A 19,722-nucleotide genomic window follows, 5' to 3' on the forward strand; every position below is an offset into this window, starting at 1 on the left:
GGTGGTAAGGATTAAGTAAAGTACACAGTGTGTGCTTGATAAGGCAGAGTGGCTTTGCTCTGGGCTGCACTGGAAGGCAGGACCAATTAAAAAACGAAAACAAAACTGTGAGATGAGAAAACACGTATTGTTTTAAGCTGCTAAATTTGTGGTCATCTGTAACATGCAGCAATAGAAAAAAATAATACAAAGGATAAACACAAAATTCCAGGAAGGGATATGTCTGAAATACTTTTTTTTTTTAGGTAGCTGAAATTAGGTTTTACGGGGATCCAATTACTGAAATAAGGAGTCATTTGTGCTGTCAACTCATTTTATCATTCCTGCTTTAGTCATCTGACACATAAGCAGTTGATTTCAATCCTGAGCCCCACAAGAGCAAAGATACACTACGTACAGAAGATAAACTGGAGTCCTCGTGGAATTTCTAATGCCCAATAAATCAGTGTTTCACTAAATAACAATTTCTTACTCCTCTTGACAGTTTAGAGAGTAAAAAAGGAAAAAAATTAACCAAGAGCACCCTTTCTGATAAATAACAAACTATCAATTATGTGTAAACCAAGATTGTAAGATGATCATCAATGGATTTTTATACATGCCATCACAGCACTTTCTCCCTCCCATAAAACCTAACCCTATACACACCAACTGCTGCGCTCCTTCTTGCTAAATCCAAACATGTTACAGACTAGCACGAACTGCTTAGCCACCACTCAGCACTGCAATGTCCAAGGATCAGACTGCTAAAACTGATGGAATCAGCATTCAAAGCAAGGCAGCTGACGGCACAGACTTCCATCAACTGCCATCTCCCTCTCTCTCATTCATACAGCAGCTCCCCTGGTTAACCTGCAAGGAGAGGAGCACGTGCTTTTCTGCTCGTGACGCTGCACGTCTTAGAAGCTCCTAACATACTGCTTCTTGCTGATCCTGACTGGCTCCCTGGACCTCTGGCATTCATCCTATGACCTTTATCATGTATTTACTACATATATACCTTGTTTATGTCCAAAAATGTTCTGACGGCTCTAGCTTGTGGTTTCTTACTTGCCCTTTGGCTCAGACATATTTAGATGCTGGCTGTTCACTGACTTTCAGACCCTCCTGATCAATTTCTGGGATCTGCCTGCCAAGAAACTGTTGCCTATCACCTGCTCACTGCCCATGCCTTTGGCCTGTACCACCTAGTTTTTGGATCTTTATATTTCTTGAACATCTGCTATTGCCCTGGCTCCAACATGACATCTGTTCTTACCAGTTCCTTCCTCTAGTCTTGAGCAGAAAAGCCTTAAAATTAACCAAATAAGGTTTGAAAACTTGGTTCATATACTGGTTTAATTTCCTAAATGCTACTAAGCGAGACAGATTTACCAAATGTTACTGAATTAACACGAGAGGAAGTACATGGATTCACCTGAATGTGCCTTTCTAGAGACAAAATAAATCTACTAATAAGGTAATCACCAATCTCAACCAATCTGACAAAGTATCAGAACCCTGAAACAATAAACTAACGTTTTACTTCCAATTCTTACCCGCTGCAAAAACTCAAGAGGACTGTATTTGGGCCCCAAGACGAAAATTTTCTTTCCTCTTCGAGCCACGCCACTGAATACTCGAGCAAATGCAATAAAAGGCTCTCGGTCATTTCCTTCCTGGGCCACAGGTTTACGGGTCTCACTCTCCACCTCTTGCTCATCACCTGCCAGAAGCCAAAGGATAATGAGTGCCAGGAATGCTCTCTCCAATCCAGGGACTGCTGAGAAACTCAGAGGGAACAGGGAATATGCTATATTCAGCCCAGTTTCAGCAAGGAAACACCAAGAATGAAAGTATACTGATAAAAGCTACCTTTAAAGCTAAAAAGCCCAAGAGCTAAAGGATGAGTGTCCTAAGTTAAGTAAAAATCCCGTCTCACCAAAGCCTATTTAGGAAAGCTATACCTTTCAGCTCTTCTCCCTGTGGACTCGTTTCAAGGGCACTCCCGTCCTGGGTGGGCTCCAAGGGTGCTTGGCCCTGCGCGGCTGCCAGCTTCTCCGCGTGCCTTCGTCTTGCACGCTCATGCCTCTCAGCAATCTCCTCCTGAGTGAGAGGTCTACAGGACACCACAGATACGTTAACACCTGGCAACATCAAGCACCTCTCAGTCTCTTCAAGTAGAGAAACAGCAAGTATTAACGTGGCTGGAGAAGATGATGGTTGGTCCCCAGTCCCTTCTGGGCGGAAGGTTTCTCCAAGTTCTCTCCCTCACTGCAGCAAGAGGAGAGAAGGCCTATCGGGCTTTCTCTGAGAATGCTGCGTCCTCAGCTAGTCTGAGCTTATGAACTGACATGCGAGAGCCCATGTCTCCACACAGAGCCACACACAACAGCATGGAACCTTTCTTAGGTACCGATGTTCCTCCTCAATAAGGCAAAGGACAGGAAAAGGAAGGGTGTGAGTAACAGGCACCGGGGCTCAGAATACCCCTGTAGAGAGACAAGCATAAGACTTCAATGAGAAACTGAGGTTTCCTCCTCAAGTACAAAAATATATCTTCATGGAGAACTGGGGTCAGGCTGAACGCTGGCGACTCATCAGGATAAGAGGTCAAATGGTGATTATCAGTCATTGTGTTAGACCCAAGCACCACCAGAGAAAAGGCAGTGCGCGGGTGTGTCTGGCTGTCTGCTGGGGGGTTCATCTGGGGGGTGCGTCACGTTGCTTGATCCTGTCACTTTGTGCCTGCCTCCCCTGCTGTCCCCCACTGTGATTTTATGATTCCTGCTTCACCCCCGGTCTCTGACTTGACACCTGGCTGATAAGCTCGTCTCCCAACCTGCCATCCCCCATTCCCCTTCTCTCTCCTTAAGCACTAGAATCCATTCAGATGGCCATTCTGAGAGCGCACTGTCCACGCGCATCCTAAATGGCCACATGCTCGTAGACATCCTGATGTCAGGTACCCTAAGACCCCTTTTTACTTTGTGTGGGCCACCCTGGGAGGTGAACGCTTAAGTCACTGACTGTCCACCGCCATCCTCTTCAGACATCTGCCTGCTAGACAAGACCTCCCACTAGGGCTGGACACCAATGCTACTCCCTTAGCACCTGCCCCTCGAAATCGAAGAATTCGGTTCTAGGAGTCGGCCCCTTCTAGTCAGACCCATCCCAATGCAGGTGGTAGGGCTGTGCCGTAAGACACAAAAAAATGAGAGCGCGATCTTTGAGAATGGCTTGCTCAGGTGTCGTTAGGCAATCGAACCTGTTGGCAGTTTCGCTACAAGAGATAAGCTCCTCCTTACTGGAAGCTCTACATGTTAAAGGTCTTTCAAACAAGGACAAAAGCTGCTTCCTCATAATTTCTCGTCATGGCTCTTGTTCTGTCTTCTGGAGCAACATCCAACAAACCTTCTTCCCTCTGCTTTCCTTTCAATCATCTGCATTCATGCCCTTCCCCCCCCCTTCTCTTCTTCAGGCTACACACTCCAGCTCCTCCTTCAATCGATCCTTAGATAACTTACCTTGTTTCTGGACTTTTGCTAAAATCTTTTATAAGAGTATCTGAAAAGTATGAATTAAAATATAAATGCAGAATACATTATTATTACTACAAACAGGGTGGGAAAAACACCCCCGATGAACTTGTTAGCACACGGAGAGAAACGGTCTCTTCCAATGGGCTTATCACTATGATACGGACATTGTGTTCTTCACTCTACATATATTATAGCACATATTTATCAAAACAAGTGACACAGGTATTATTACTCCTAGTTTACAGACGAGAAACTGGAGGCTTAGGAAATTTACATAACGACCCAAAGTGACATAGACAATAAATGGAGGAGCCGTAATTCAAATACAGATAACTCCAAACTCTGTACTCGTTATCATCAGGCTATGTCTCCCATCCAGAAGGAATTAAAGACGATAAAATCGTCATCACATTAAGTAAATGTGGTTTTATTTTAGCTTTGGTTAAGAAAGAAGCATACCTGTTCACATATATTAAATCCTCATTCTGCCTGAGCTCATAACATGATTAGCATTTTATGTTTACTAATCAGCATCAAATGCATGCAGGCTTGCTGTCCATCTACATGTTTATCCAATCCATCCAGTTAACGTCTACTATGTGCCAGGCACTGCTGTGAGTACCAGGAGTGGTGGCAGAGGTAAACAGAGCAGACGGAAGAGAAGTCAGCAAGGTTTTATATGAAGAACCCATTGTGTAAACTAGTATTTATTGAGAATAAAGAGGAATTTATTTGCAAGAAAACAGAGCTCTACTAGTCAAGGAACATCTGTGGGCGGTGAGTTATTGAGGCTGTAGTTGAGCTAACTATGGATGACAGTTCTGAGGGGACGGCAGTCAGCAACAGCAGGGATGAAGGAGACCAGAGGTGAGAATGCTGACTGGAGCGTCAAATGGCAGACTGGGGAGATCAATCTGGAGAAGAAAGGAAAAGAGGCAACACACAAAACCACCCACCCTCAGGAATCCAAGCTGAATGTTCCTGCTCTGGCCTCTGTGAAGCTGGCCAAGGGGTGGGCTGGGAGAGTGTCAGAGAAAGGGCTGGAAAGCTGGCCGTAGTTGGTACGATCAGTAACCACACCACCAGGTAGCTGAGATGATGGGAACCAAGGGACCAAGGAACGCGGCTTCTATCTGAAGATCACGTCTTGTTACTACAAGAAGTCGGTTCTCAAGAAGGAAGCCAAAGGAACACAAAGACTCAGGATTCAGAGGGAGAGGAACTGCCTCAAAAACTCCTAATAGGATGTTACCTAACAGGTACTTATCAGCAAGTAAGTATTCAGCAAGAATTTGATAAGAGTACAGTTGAGAACAGCAAAAGCAAAGGCCCAGAATCTAGAAAGGGCAGGCAGGTTGGAAGGCTGCCTGCCTAGATTTAGAGGTGGAGGTTAAAAACTGCACAGGATGACGTAGGCCAGATTCCACACAGCGAAGTAGAAGACCATAGGTTTTCAAGCTCAACAGATACAGATTCAAATACTGTTTTGCCCTCCTTCTAGCTATGTAACCTTGAGCGCACTACTTAATCTTTTTAAGGCCTCTTAATTTCCTCAGGTAAGGCTGAAACATTAAACAGTTCCATTGCAGGACTGTTGCTAGATCTAAGTGGCATAATCAATGGTGAGGCAGGAATATTATAAGCTTAATAAACTGCAGCCACTTATTAGTGTTATCATCATTATTAATTATAACATAAAAGAGTAAGATCTGAGATGCTGCCGGAGGTACCAGGACCTTCTTCAGAAGTAATATTTATACCCTTTCTCTCAGGTTACTTGAAAAATTGTTACACAGAATGCCCCCAGAGTAGCTGTGGATAGCACAGAAGAGGAGCTTCCAAGCTCCTATATCGAGTGAATCTTTTCATTCCAGACACCAAAATCATACTGAAGGAAGGATGGCAAATGGACTGGCAGAGTTAGATACTGGGGCAGGGGAACCAGCTAGGAGACTGCTGCAGTAACTCTCACAAGAAATGATCGAGATCTAATCATTTATACTAGTGAGGGGTGAGGGGCAGTGCAGGTGGGAAGGAGGGGAAGACACATGACCAACTCATACGATGTAGAATAGATCCTCCAAGACTCTGGAAACTTGAGAAATGAGCCATCTCCCTCCACACACACACAATACACATGAAGATCAGCAGAGATACTCACCCATCCAACAATCTCTACTGGGGCGGACAAGACAGGCTCAGATTAGACCCTGCCTGATGTTCAATAAAAGTTAACTGTGGCTACCACTACTCTTACTGCTCTTCAAACTGACATGAATTCAAATCAACAGTCCCGGAGCTGATTTCAACAACCATCTCCCACAGAGGTATCACAAAAAGATAAAGTACCCTGCAAATTTTATGTTCCCGCAGGGGCTGCGGCGTACGAATTCCAGGCTGAGGAGAGAAAGCATTATCTGCACCTTCCCACCCACACCCTCACTGCAGCCTCCACGAACCTACACCACTTCCCTGGCCCAGCCCAACTTTGCCTTTATCCTTACCTTTGCTTATTCTGAGGCAAAGCCTTAGCATCAACTGCAAACATTTTGGAAACAAAGATAATAACCGGAGCAGTGTCTTCGCTTCCACATTTCATAAAAGCTAAAGAGACCGGAAATAAAACTGTTACTGTTTTTTCCCATTATTAAAGAGCCAGATTTTTCTGAGAACAATTACGAAGTTTAGAACATGGCATCGTCTAAATACATAAGCAACCTATAATCTTTTACCACTATGATAAAAATTGCATCTGGAAAAGTATAAAATTGCTAGAAAAATAGTAGAGCAAGAGCAAGAGAACTGGCAGAAATGAGGAAAGAAAAGCAAAACTGATAGGGTGGGAGAAGGGCTGGAGGAACTCCCACATAGAACTAAAGCTAGGAAATGGGCTTAACCACCCACCATAAGCCCTCAGAAATGTTTCCTGTGGAGAAGGGATAGAACTGAGAAATTTTACCAAAGGTCAACAGTCAATAGGTAGCTTACTAATAAATACATAAAAAGCAGTAGCTTTTCCAATCCCTCACAAAAACAAGTTAGAAAATAAAACAGACAAAAATATCTTATCATGATAATAACCAAAAACCTTAGAAATGAATTAAGATTCGATACTATAAAGATGTCAATTTCCCCTAAATCTATAAATTTTAACACAATTTCCTATCAACATATTGACATTTTTCTTAACCTACATAAAAAATCCATTGGTTAAGATAAAAAACCATCGGTTAGTAATTTTTTTAAAAAATCACCCCACATCAAAATAATTCACACATAAAGAATTCAACAGTAAAATTCAAATAAGGGGGATTCCCTAGTGGTGCAGTTGTTGGGAGTCCGCCTGACAATGCAGGGGACACGGGTTCATACCCCAGTCCAGGAGGATCCCACATGCCACGAAGCAGCTGGGCCCGTGGGCCATGGCCGCTGAGCCTGCACGTCCAGAGCCTGTGCTCCACAACAGGAGAGGCCACAACAGTCAGAGGCCCACGTAGAGAAAAAACAAAAACAAAATTCAAATAAGGAATAAAGGAAGCAAGAATTAAATATCTATCAGAAGTCTTGCCAGGGAAAACTTTGAAAGGCTGTGAGGAACAAAGTGACACGCCCTGACTTCAATTTTTAACAGGATCACCCTGGCTGCAGTGTTGAGAAAACACGAAAGGCTATCAAGAACAGCAGCAGGGATACCAGCTGGAAAGCTATTGTAATAACCAGATGAGAGATCATGGTCCAGGGAGGACCCAGGGAGGCAGAAGTGGAAATGTTGAAAAGTAGTTGTTCTGGATATATTTCAAAGGAAGAGTAAACAGGATTTGCAGATGGACTCGATGCAGGGGCATGAGATAACTGTGGGAATTAAGAGCATGCCGTTGTCATGTAAAGCCTTGAGACTGGACAAGATCAGCAGGCAGAAAACAGATGAGGTCCAAAGACTAAGCCTTGCTTTGGGGTATCCCACAGTTAAAAAGTCAGGGAGATGGAGAGGAACTGGAAAAAGAGATTAAGAATAAACAGCCAGGGCTTCCCTGGTGGCGCAATGGTTGAGAGTCTGCCTGCCGATGCAGGGGACACGGGTTCGTGTCTGGTCTGGGAAGATCCCACGTGCCATGGAGTGGCTGGGCCCGCGAGCCATGGCCGCTGAGCCTGCGCGTCCGGAGCCTCAAGAGGCTACTGGAAGTTCAATCTGGAAATTCCTTATGAAAAGTTCCAGCAAAGCAGATTTAAAAGAGCCTATATGGTCAGCTGCTATTCTTGCTGGACCTATAAAAATAATCAGGCCAAGTTTAATGAAACTAAACTTACTTTGCAAACTAATTAGTCTTAATTTGGCTATCTTGGGTAGAAATGAGGGTGATTTCAGAGAAAAAAAAATTATGTTTCAATAGAAACTATAATACACACTTGTGGATATTCGATTCTAGTTCTGTTATCATCTTCGAGGTTTTGTTTTTCTGCTGGTAAACTGGACTGGATCCTGAATTATTCTTGTTTCCTCAAATATTTGGCTACAACTCTCCGAAGTCACATTTCCAATTTTTCTCCCACTTTTGATTCGGAATCACTGAGAACCAAAGCTGCCCCTTTCCTGAAGCCCTGCAAACTGAAGCTGAACAACCTGCAATACATTTGAGAGAGACCACCACACAACATCCCATGTTTAGACAATCTTCAGGCCCGTTGCTGTGTAAGCCGCTCAGAAAGTTTACCTGAACGCTCAACGACATCATCAACGACACTTCACAGTGCAGATGATACTTGACTCGGACATCTAGAAATCTTGACTGGCTGCCTCCTAGGTTCAGAAGTTGGTTTATAATTTGCTCCAACCATTAACCTTTTTCTTCTGTCTCCACAGAAATGCCTCTTATATATAATACCCGATTGCTTGCACCTTATAAGCCTAACTTTGAGAGCCCACCTGCATCACTGCCTCCAGAAATTAATTTAACTAGACAGACTTACTGTCAGGCCTGAGACTGGTTTAATGAGATGGAACAATCTACGAACTCAGCTTCTGGACTGTGACACTCCTTGAAGACATTTCAAAGGGAGAACTGTTGAAGAGCAAAATTTGCCACCCCAGAATGTGTTTCTCTGGCATGAGGATTAATTTAGGCTGATTATTTTTAAGAAGTAGAAGACTCAGGAAGTCTTTCTTTTTATGTCCCCTTAGCCGTCTAAAGAATTTAGATAAAGGACCTGGTCCCGGAATAGAGCTATCACCAGAAAAGAATATGTAGCTATCACTGCAAAGAATATGGGACAGGTGTGGTGGGGAAAACTGGAAGGACCTAGAGATCAGAGTCCACTCTGTGTCCCAGAGTCTCTGCACAGACCAGCAAACATTCTTTTCAACCAAACTTTTGCTTTTCCATCTTCATGTGAATTGCCTTCCTCCCCTTTGAAGTCCTAAACCACTCACAGTATTTAAAGTGAGGGTTTCGGCCAGTTATTCTGTTTTCCCGGGTCTGTCCCATGTATATATGTTATTAAACTTTTGTTTGACTTTTCTGTTTTTTTTAAAAAAAAAAAAAGAAAAAAGGAATAAATAGCCAGGGAGACAGGGAGAAAGTAGGAGTATGTGGAAGCCTAGAAGTCAAGGAAAAAAATGACTCAAGGAGGAAGGAGTGATCGACCATGTCAAATGGTAGTGACGGATCTAGTCAGATGAGGATTGAGAACTGGCTGAAAGATATAACAAAGGACAGTCAACAGTGGCCCTGAGAACAGCAGTGACTTGGGGGGCAGGGGCTACAAATTCAGTAGATTGGGAGAAAAAGGATAGGAGAAAGTGAGTACATACACATGAATTTCATGGAGCCACACGGAGCTTGGAATGGGAGGATCCCTCTCATGGGGAGCGCATATATGGGGCTTCAAAAGAGCAGCACTGGGCTTCCCTGGTGGCGCAGTGGTTGAGAGTCCGCCTGCCGATGCAGGGGACACGGGTTCGTGCCCCGGTCCGGGAAGATCCCACATGCCGTGGAGCGGCTGGGCCCGTGAGCCATGGCTGCTGGGCCTGCGTGTCCGGAGCCTGTGCTCCGCAACGGGAGAGGCCACAACCGTGAGAGGCCTGCGTACCGCAAAAGAAAAAGAAAAAAAAAAAAAAAGAGCAGCACAGCCCCTGAAATCACTTTTCCACAGTCCCTGGGGACACAGCCATGGTGGTGATATGGCACTTTAGGAACACATTCCTGGCTATTTAGGAGGATGGAATACAGCATGATTATAAGATTATGAAATGTGATCAGGTCAAAAGGTAGCGGTCTCAGAGCCTCTGGTATACCCACTCCACTGGCAGAGCAAAATGGCTCTAGCAAAACTGAAATGTTAGAAAACAAAAGGCAACTGGTGAAATGTTTGTGAAATTGTTTGTCTGTGGAATTGGCCATTTGGCCATTTAGCAAACTAGCATTTAGCAAATTGGTCTAGAGTAGTCTGGACTTAGGACTCAAAAATATGTTACCTGCTGTGTTCATCTTTACCTCACCTGCTTTCAGTGCCTGGGTTTCCGGTGGAAGAGAATCAAATGTTTGCGATGCTGCGCACATCAGTTTCTCCACTCTCTCGGCTGTAATATCAAGGGGACTAGGAAGTTTCTGACACACCATAGCTGAAGTCTGCTGTTAAGGACTCAAAACCTTGAGCAAGTGCCCTCCACCACGGCAGACAGTCACAGTATGCACTAAATACTGAGGTAACGATGTACGTCTATAAGATGCCTGGGCTAGAAGGCAGCACTACGCCATATATCACATCTCAAAATATGGATACAATTTCAGGGAGTTCATGGACACTCTAGAGCCCAGAAAGGATCCTCATGATAGATATTCTAACACTGACATCCTATGGAACAAGTGAGGAAGGACAACAGAACTTAGGAGCACGGCTAACTGTGACCTTTTAAGTCCTCAAAATCTTTTATGTGGTTTCATAAACTGGTACAAAACAACCATCAGCCACAAGCTATGATACAAGAAGGTCCCCCACCAGAGCGAGTGCCACTGTAGGGGTATGTGTCTATCACAGCTCTGAGATCCACTGCTGGTTCACTCCCAGGACACTGCACCCCCAGCCCACTGCAGCGGTACGGCTGAGTACACACAGGTCAAGGAAGAGAAGACAGTCTAAATTCATCTATAAAATCACTTTAGTTAATGTAAGCCATTTAAAATCAAGTCCTTTTGGAATCACTAATGTGAGAGGAAGTATCAACAAGCTAAGGAAAATATGGGTCTAAAATGAACCAGTGCTGTATAAAAAAATAAATAAAATAAAATTCAAAAATAAATAAATAAAATGAACCAGTGATCCTAACACAAACATCTAAATTATCTACTTATATGTAAATCTTAGTCTAAAAGTTTTTATTTTACAGATTACTAAACAAAAACTAAAAACATTTTTTAAGAACATTCAGGTTGATATTAGTATTAGTCCTAGTTAATATTAATATATTCATTTTTAAAGTACTTAATACAGTTTCATGGTGGAACCTTAAATAACCCCAGAAGACTTTGGATGGAAATGCATTATTTTCAGAGGATTTCCAGATTGCCAATAACACACTGGTTTTTCTTGTTTAGTCAAATCTATGATTTCATTAAAAACCATTAAAATAAAGGATACCAAGAACAGCCTCAGATATGGGAAGCCACTGACTGCAAATAGCATTGATCTGAACTTTAGGGTCTGAATGCCGTGCCTCTCGGGCTCCAATTTTTAATCCTAAAGAAGTCACGATTTTATCAATTTTTTCTTTGTCCCTATAGTAAACGTACAGGATGGGTGGGGGGGTGAGGGGTGAGGAGAGAGAAAGATCACATAAAGACACAAAGGAGTAGTGAGGAAAAGGGACTCAACATTGTTTGACACATTTATTCCTAATGTATTATTTTTACTACAAAAAAGTAAAAATGCTTGAAGGGGCTCCTGCCACAGGAGAAAACTGCTCAACCTCTACCCATACACTTCCAAATGAACTTTTCTTTAAAACGTCCCACGAAGCACCATTCCACAATCTCCCTAAAAAAGCTATGTCAACTGGTAAAGCAATTGTATAAATAAATACTAAAAAATCATTATTCCATCTCTGGAACAACTTAGAAATTTACTGAAGCAAACATTCTTTTCCACTTGTATCAGGCAAGTTTTTCCCCCAAGTGCCCCATTAGTGATCCTTGATATCAAGCATCTTTTCTACTACAATTACTATTTTATTTTAAACTGAGTTTGTATAAACAAAAGTCTAATGTTTCTTTCCATCCTTTATATCTCTTCACCTCAGCACTCTATAAAATATGGCTGTTCTCCCCCTCCTGTCACCCTTTACTTGGGTTACACATACTCCTTTAAATTGTTTCCAAGCCCTGTAGTCAACTCCTCTGTAAAGGCTCTGTTCATTTTTTCAGTCTGTCTCAGCTTTCTGAAGTGTGACTCATCAAACTGAAAAGTGAGGCAAATTATACTGCCCAATTTATGTAACAATTTATAACAGCCTTACTTTTTCAAGACAGCATCATACAAACTCCATATATTTTCCAGGATCAACTGTACAAATAAAGGTTTCTTTCCTTTTGCCTGTAAAAAAGGATGAATGGGCTTAAATTTCTGAATATTTCATCAGTATCTTACATATTCATTCTTGACATGTTTTATTATCAGTGTTTCATTTCTACCAGAAAATATTTACTCAACAGAAAAGTGGAGGAAAGTAGCTATAAGAATGCTCTAAAAAGCCAATAATCCACAATCAGTAACAACCCACTGTTCTCTTCCTCCAGGAACCATGGACTTCACAAACAAGACCATTTGGGGGATATATCACTGCAGTTGTCCTTTCACTGCCATCAAAGAAATACATGATACCCAAGCTGAGAGCTAAAACTTCACTCTAAAATTTCCATGGACTTTGTTCTAAAGAATGTTCTTAAACATGAAAAATGTTCAACTTCAAGGAAGAAGATATGAAAAATAAACAAAAAAAAACCCCTATTATTTCTCTTACCAAACTGTACAGAATAATAGCAAGAGCACTTTGAGATGGATAATATACAAGAGCTGGAATATAAACTGATACCCTCTTTCTCAAGAACTATTGGCAAGGTATTGGGAAATTAGGCCATTACCTTTGAATGCCTGGTTAAAAAAAGCTCATTGTCAAGACATAAAAATGTATTTATCAAGATGCCCACCACAGCTTTACTTAAAATATCGAAATATTTGTGAAACAGAAATATAAACTATGTCCAATCTTACAGGATTTATGTAGATTCTACATTCATGTAGAATGATTATGTAAATGATGTAATAGGGTCCTTATGTGACAGGAACTGTTCTAAAGACTTTTCTTGGATAGTTCATATAATTATCCTAACCACCCTGTAAGTATTACTATCTCCAATTTGCAGATGAAAAAAATGAGACAAATGTCACGGAACTAGTAAGTGGTGGAGCTGAGATTCAAACAGAGTTGGATTCTCAAACCATGCTCTTTCCCACTTCATACACTGGCTCCTTCTTAAATACACTGTTTATAGAAAGATTTTAATGGCAACGGAAGATGTTCACAATATGATGTCAAGCAGAAAAGCAGCTATATTATATAAACAGCAAAATCTCAACTGAGGGATGTATGTATCTATCCAGAAAGAATGAAAGAAATGAAAACCACAGCATTAGCAGTGCTGGCTTCTGATATTTTTTCTTTCCTGTAGCTTTATACTTATAAATACCTTCTTAAGGGAATATATATGCTCTTCAATGAGAATGAATTTATAAAATCCTGAATTTTACATTTAAAAAAAATCTTCAAGAAAAGCATTCTCTGAGGCTATGTGATTCAGCAGCCTTATATCACCTCAATCGAGAGAATGAAGTGCTCCAGGGAGCACCTCCCTCTCCACATCAGCAAAGCATGGTGACTGACATTCAATGAGAGAAGGCCTCAGCTGAGACTAGGGATAAAGTGTGGGCCACACAGTGATGTCTGAAAGAGATGTCTCTTTATGAAGGGGACACACAAATGCCTGATGCAAAATATGTGTCTTCAAGTTCACATGCACAGGATCTGAGATTTTTGCTCCTCTTAAAAAGAAAAAACAAACAAACAAAAAAACCCAGGCAGTCCTAAAGAACTCTATTTAAGCAATACTTGGATATAAGACACATGAACTTTAGCCAAATATATACAGTAGAAAATCCCTCATAAACTGACTCCCATAAACCAAGGCCAAATTACAGGTGTGTTACAGTACAGGTTTTCATAGGGCAACAATGGGACCAACTATCAACAGGGACATATGCCACATTACCTGATCAACCTTCATAATCTTCTTAGCCTTCATATTTATATAATAATCTCCCCACAAGGTTTTCAAAAGAACTTCCTTTTTGATGCCAGTTTTTTGACTGTAGATTTCGGCAAAGTGCTCAATTCTGAAAGAAAAGCAAGTGTTCACGTTATTAATAACAACATAAATGAGTACAGCTAACACTTGAGTGTTTCTGTGCCAGGTACTGTTCAACGTGCTTTAAATGTCATTTCAACTATGTTACAAGGTAAGTACTAATTATCTCCCCTATTTTACAGAAAAGGATAATGAAGCACGAGATATCACACAGGTAACAAGTGAAGCTGGGATTCAAACCCAAGCAGTCTCATTCCAGAGCCCAGCTTCCTGTCCAACTTCCCCTAAATTCATATGAATTAGAATTCATGCCATACCTCCCCTTTTTAATACTGCATGTGTAAAACAAGAGGAATAATGGCCAAGGAAATGGAGGCTCCAGCTGCCCACTGCAGCCACGCCAACAATAAACTTTGTTTCAGCCCTTCACTGCTATAGATACCTATTGCTCACAAAGAAAACAAACCCTAGAGCCAGAACCTGCCAAAAAAAGGCTTTTTAGCATCCGGGATTAAACAGGAAACAGATACATATACACTTACTTAACTCTCTCCAGCCCTTAGAGAAGCCAGTTAGCACCAGGTCTGCTCTACTGGAAACCCCAGCCACACAAGAGCGGTCACCTGACAAATAATGATGCTGTATATTACAGCATCTGCAGTGTCTGGGTAAAGGACCTAGAAAAAATACCTTTTCTACAGGGAACAGTATGCTCCTACATAATCTAAGTTTTGAGTCCAACTCTCAAAGTACCAGCAACTTAAAAGACGCCTGCTATATTCTCCAATGCAGAAGGAATCCAAAGTTAACAGATTCTAGACAATCCTTTACCTGTCATTCAACAACTGTGGAATCCAGGGGTTAACTACAACCAAGTCCAATTAGCTGATATTCTCTTATGATAATAGAAGCCTGGTGGGAGCAATAAAAAGCTGCAGGAGTGGAAGCTAATAATTATGGTTGGAACCAGAAATATGAAGAGCATCAGGCAGCAGCTTAGAAGCAAAAACAGATGCTACAGAAACTGCTGAAGATAAATAACCACTGCCCCCTCTCAGAGGTCCAAGGGAGAGAAAAACACCCATCAGGAATCAAAATTCACATCATACAGTTATAAGCTACTAACATTCTGAAAGAGATGGGCTCAAAGGTCCATCACTTCCAAAGTAATTCACTATGGTAAGCTTTATTTCCCATTTGATCCAACAGCTATTTATTTAGCAGAGTATTTTTTTACTTTTCTAAAACTTTAGTTTCTATTATTATTTTATTTATACTTATATAAAAATTTATATATAAATTGTATATATAACATGTATATAATATATAATTTATACATTATTTATATATGTAAGTATCACTATATATATATATATATATATATATATATATATATATATTTTTTTTTTTTTTTTTTTGCGGTACGCAGGCCTCTCACTGTTGTGGCCTCTCCCGTTGCGGAGCGCAGGCTCCGGACGCGCAGGCTCAGCGGCCATGGCTCACAGGCCTAGCCGCTCCGCGGCATGTGGGATCTTCCCGGACCGGGGCACGATCCCGTGTCCCCTGCACCGGCAGGTGGAGGACTCTCAACCACCGCGCCACCAGGGAAGCCCAGTATCACTATATCATTAATTTATAATCTTTTTCGCCTTTTTGGAGGGAACCCATCTTCTCTTTACCAATTTTTACCTCACTCCATAGACATAGCTTTCCTACTCTGGAGGGCTGAAAGGAGCACTCTTGGTCTCTCTCCCACCTCAATGGCTACTCAACAAGCAAAAAGAAGGCCAATGGCCAACACTTATTGGGCAGAGTTCCTATGCCTCAAAAAGGAAGCAAGCTCTGTCTTGCTCCCTACTCCAGGGATCAGTAAAAAGAGCCAAGCTTCCTCCTTGACTTCCTGAAGTTAAGTACACCTAGAACAAGGCACAGAACCTTCTTTCCAGAGGCAAGTCAGCAGACCCTTATCTCACCCTAGGCTTTCCATCTCTCAACACCTGATCTTTCCAGACAGGCTGCAATCCTCCATGCAGATTTGCAGATCCATTACAGGACCTACAGGAGGGAGACAATGGGAGGCAACTACTGTGGCCTGAGGTCCCAAGCACATTCTCCAGCCTATCTCTACCAGGGAGCCCTGTTCTTTACAGTGATGTTCTCTGGGTCCTCAATAAATACAGCCAACACTTTGATCATCATATTGGCAACTTGGGTCCATTCTTAGATGGTTAGCGCTGGAGATAATGACTGAATGATTTGTATAAGCTTTCAACATAGTTTATATTCCTTGAACTTGAATTGTTTGTTGGCCTGACATAGGATCAATTTTTATATATCCTTCACTGACACTTAAAACAAATCCGGACTTTAATTATAATACTATTCATATGGTTTGTTGCTATTTGATGTTAAACTGTGATATGATGCAATCCCCCCAAACCACATGACTGTGGATTTCTACTTATACTTCTATTTTTGTCTCATGAACTTTGCTGTTATGATCATTAATCTCTTTACTACAGAAATGTGCCAATTACCCATATAAAAATGATCCTTATGCCACATTTGCCATAAATTCTGCTCTGCTTATCATTAAGATTGCCAAACCTATTTCCTTTTTATTCACATTTGTTTGACATATTGAACCAAAGCTTTGGTGTTTACCCTCAGTCCCTTATGCTTTATGTTTATTTTATTTAGCAAATCTCTGGAAATTTCCTTCTTATAAAAGACAGTATCTCCTCAACAGGGGATTCAAACATTTACTGTCATAACTGTTCTGATTAGGTAGATTTCTCTTCGTGCTTCCAGGATTTTTTTGTTGTTGTTGTTGATCTGTGCTACCCAGTCCGTTATGTTTTCTTTTATCCTTTACAACAATGTGTCAGATATATGTCTTGCTTTTAACTCAAAAAGTGGCAAACAAAGATTTTCACAAACACTGAAACATACTATAAAATCATAAATTATAGTAAGAAATTGGCCATTTGCTTAGACCACTGTCTTCAAACCCTTTTCTAGTCCATCACTTATTTACACATACATACACATAGAGACACATAAATCTTTGAAAATCTTGTTTTTCATCCTTTACATTCTTTTCAATCCCCCAGTTACCACAAAAGTTGCTTATAAACATCAAACCTTTCTTGATTATTGCTTAGTGCTTTTATTCCTGTGTCTGTCATTAGTTATCATTTTAAAATACTGACAGATTCTAGCACAACTTCTCCATTCTTGAATTCTATTTTAATTCATTTCCTCTACCAAATAACTTCAAACAAGATTCTCAGAAAAGATTCGCAGAACATGTTTTCCAAGACTACTGACCTATCAATCTTTCGCCCTGAACGACAGTTTGGCCAAGTATGAAATTTCTGGGCCACATACTCTTCTGTGTCCAAGGTACCCAATGGATTAATGTTAATTGCAGGATTCTAAGACACTGCTGCACAAAGACAAACAAAACTATAAGGAAGGGCTTTTCCTTGTCTTTTCTTTCCTGCCCCTGTTTTATAGGGTTGGGGCCTCAGCTCTATTTATCTTAATCAGGAACTAGATTGTTGCTGCCACCCACACAAGTCAATGTGTTTCTGCTTTTTCCGAGCAGATTCTCCTGGAGTAACAACTATTAACAGGACAGATGTAGGCCACACAGCCACTAGTCACACTTCTCAATCCTGTCCCACTACATAAGAGTTTATAGAACCATCTGCTAAATTCTGAAATGTACTCATTTCCCACTTTTTGTGACAACTTTCCCTATTGAAGTTGCCAACTTTCCCCATTCACTGACATGTTAGAGGAAAATTGGAAGGAAATGGGTCTCCAGTGCTTTCATTTCCACCAACCCTTTTCCATAAATTAACATGTCAACTAGTTGAGAACAGGCACTAGCAGATCTATAAAGATGACTTTGTCTAATACAGGGGAATTCATTTATTGACTGAAAGTACGTAAAAATGTCCAAAGTTGTGAGAAGTTACCCTCATTCTGTTCATTCAAGTCTCTCCCCATTCCTTCTTCCACAATAAACTTTCCCTAATTTGTGAGATTTAGACTAAAATTCACATAAAACATTCAATTTTTTATGAAAATCATTACAAGAAAAGGGCAAGCCCCTTACATTGTAGCTCACTAGCAAAAGTTACAAATTAAGAAATCAATAGGTCTGACCCTGTTATATGACTGAATGAATCACTGTACATTTTATTTTAGCTCAAAGAAATTCTTAGAAATTATCTTAGACCTATATTCTTATTTTTCAGATGAGAAAACAAGGCCCAGAAAGATGACAACGGTAAGTCATCAACTACATATGAAAAGTGCAAATTTTCAAGTTTGTAATTTCCATTTTCACTATATATCCATTATCTGAATTTATTTGTCTGTTATAACCTTTATAGGCACCAAATAAACCAAGGTATCTATAATTTATTATAAACTAGCAGAGAAAAATTATGGTATTATAATTTATTATGCTGCCCAAGGCAAAATGTGTTCAGTCAAAAGGAAGTTGAAGGGCAAGTTCCTGTAAAAAGGAAGACAAGGAACAGCCAAGGGTGGTTTCACCTGGTGCATTATTTCTGGTTCTATTATCCCTGCAAATTATATGTAAGGTTAAGCCTACAACTAAAGTAAATTTCATTATATCCCCACAACTGTTTAACCAGGCCGAAGACATTTTTCTCAAAGTAAAAATCCGCTGAATTTTCTGATTTCACAAGTCAGTGATGGTTGTGGTTAGAAATGTAATCAATTACCTAGCACATTCAAAACTGATATCACTACTACTTGGCCTGAGTGTGTACATACCCAGAAGGGGCAATTAGAAAAAACAAGGGTCCCTATATTCCATAGTGAAGATCCCACAAAAGCACTATGGTAAAAAAGCATGAACTTCAGTGCCAGGCAGACTTTAAACTTAACAACAGCTATGCCACTCAGTGGCTTAGTGATGCTTAACAAATCAATCAATGTATTTGAACCTTAAATAATAAATATTAAGACCTATTTAAAAGGATTGTTCTGGGACTTCCCTGGTGGTGCAGTGGTTAAGAATCCACCTGCCAATGCAGGGGACACGGGTCCAGGAAGATCCCACATGCTACAGAGCAGAGCAACTAAACCTGCGTGCCACAACTACTGAGCCTGTGCTCTACAGCCTGTGAGCCACAACTACTGAGCCCACATGCCACAACTACTGAAGCCCATGCGCCTAGAGCCTGTGCTCCACAACTAGAGAAGCCACTGCAACAAGAAGCCTGCACACCCCATAGAGGAGTAGCTCCTGCTCACCGCAACTAGAGAAAGCCCGCACACAGCAATGAACACCCAATGCAGCCAAAAATAATTAATTAAAAAAAAATTGGAAAAAAATAAAATAAAAGGAGTGTTCTAAGAATTCAATAAAATAATTTAAGTGACTAGCTCAACGCCTAGCATATGCACACCCTCAATAGTTAGTTTCTTTCCACAGTAACTTCTGCTAGTGTAGATAATAAAAGTTGATAATGTATTTGCTCATATATGCATAATAACCTCCAGATGATACACAAGAAACTGCTGGGTCGAACTAGTTTTCTGTGGGGAAATGAACTAAAAAGCTAAGGGATAGTGTGGGAGACTTTTCATTGTACGCATTTTTGTACCTTCTGAAATTTGAATTTATTCAAAGAATAAGGTTTAAAAAGTTAATTGTATATAAAATCTACAAAGAGATGCAAAACTTGCTGAATATTCAAATATCAATGTAATCTACTATATTAATAGTTAAAGAACAAAAA

The 19,722-nt window shown here is 40.8% G+C and overlaps 1 protein-coding gene across 1 annotated transcript in view; it reads right to left on the reverse strand.

The window, feature by feature from the left end:
* Window positions 1–19,722, reverse strand: part of EFL1 (elongation factor like GTPase 1) — a 133,781-nt gene that overhangs the window by 92,026 nt on the left and 22,033 nt on the right. The window contains exons 8-14 of the mRNA XM_032623746.1: window positions 13,841–13,964; window positions 12,031–12,107; window positions 11,157–11,293; window positions 10,018–10,140; window positions 6,026–6,125; window positions 1,947–2,098; window positions 1,539–1,705 (exon numbers count right to left, since the gene is read on the reverse strand). Coding sequence (XP_032479637.1) covers window positions 1,539–1,705; window positions 1,947–2,098; window positions 6,026–6,125; window positions 10,018–10,140; window positions 11,157–11,293; window positions 12,031–12,107; window positions 13,841–13,964 — 880 coding nt within the window. The remainder of the gene's footprint in view (window positions 1–1,538; window positions 1,706–1,946; window positions 2,099–6,025; window positions 6,126–10,017; window positions 10,141–11,156; window positions 11,294–12,030; window positions 12,108–13,840; window positions 13,965–19,722) is intronic.

The sequence above is a fragment of the Phocoena sinus genome, chromosome 2, assembly GCF_008692025.1.
Source record: "Phocoena sinus isolate mPhoSin1 chromosome 2, mPhoSin1.pri, whole genome shotgun sequence".
Lineage (NCBI taxonomy): Eukaryota > Metazoa > Chordata > Mammalia > Artiodactyla > Phocoenidae > Phocoena > Phocoena sinus.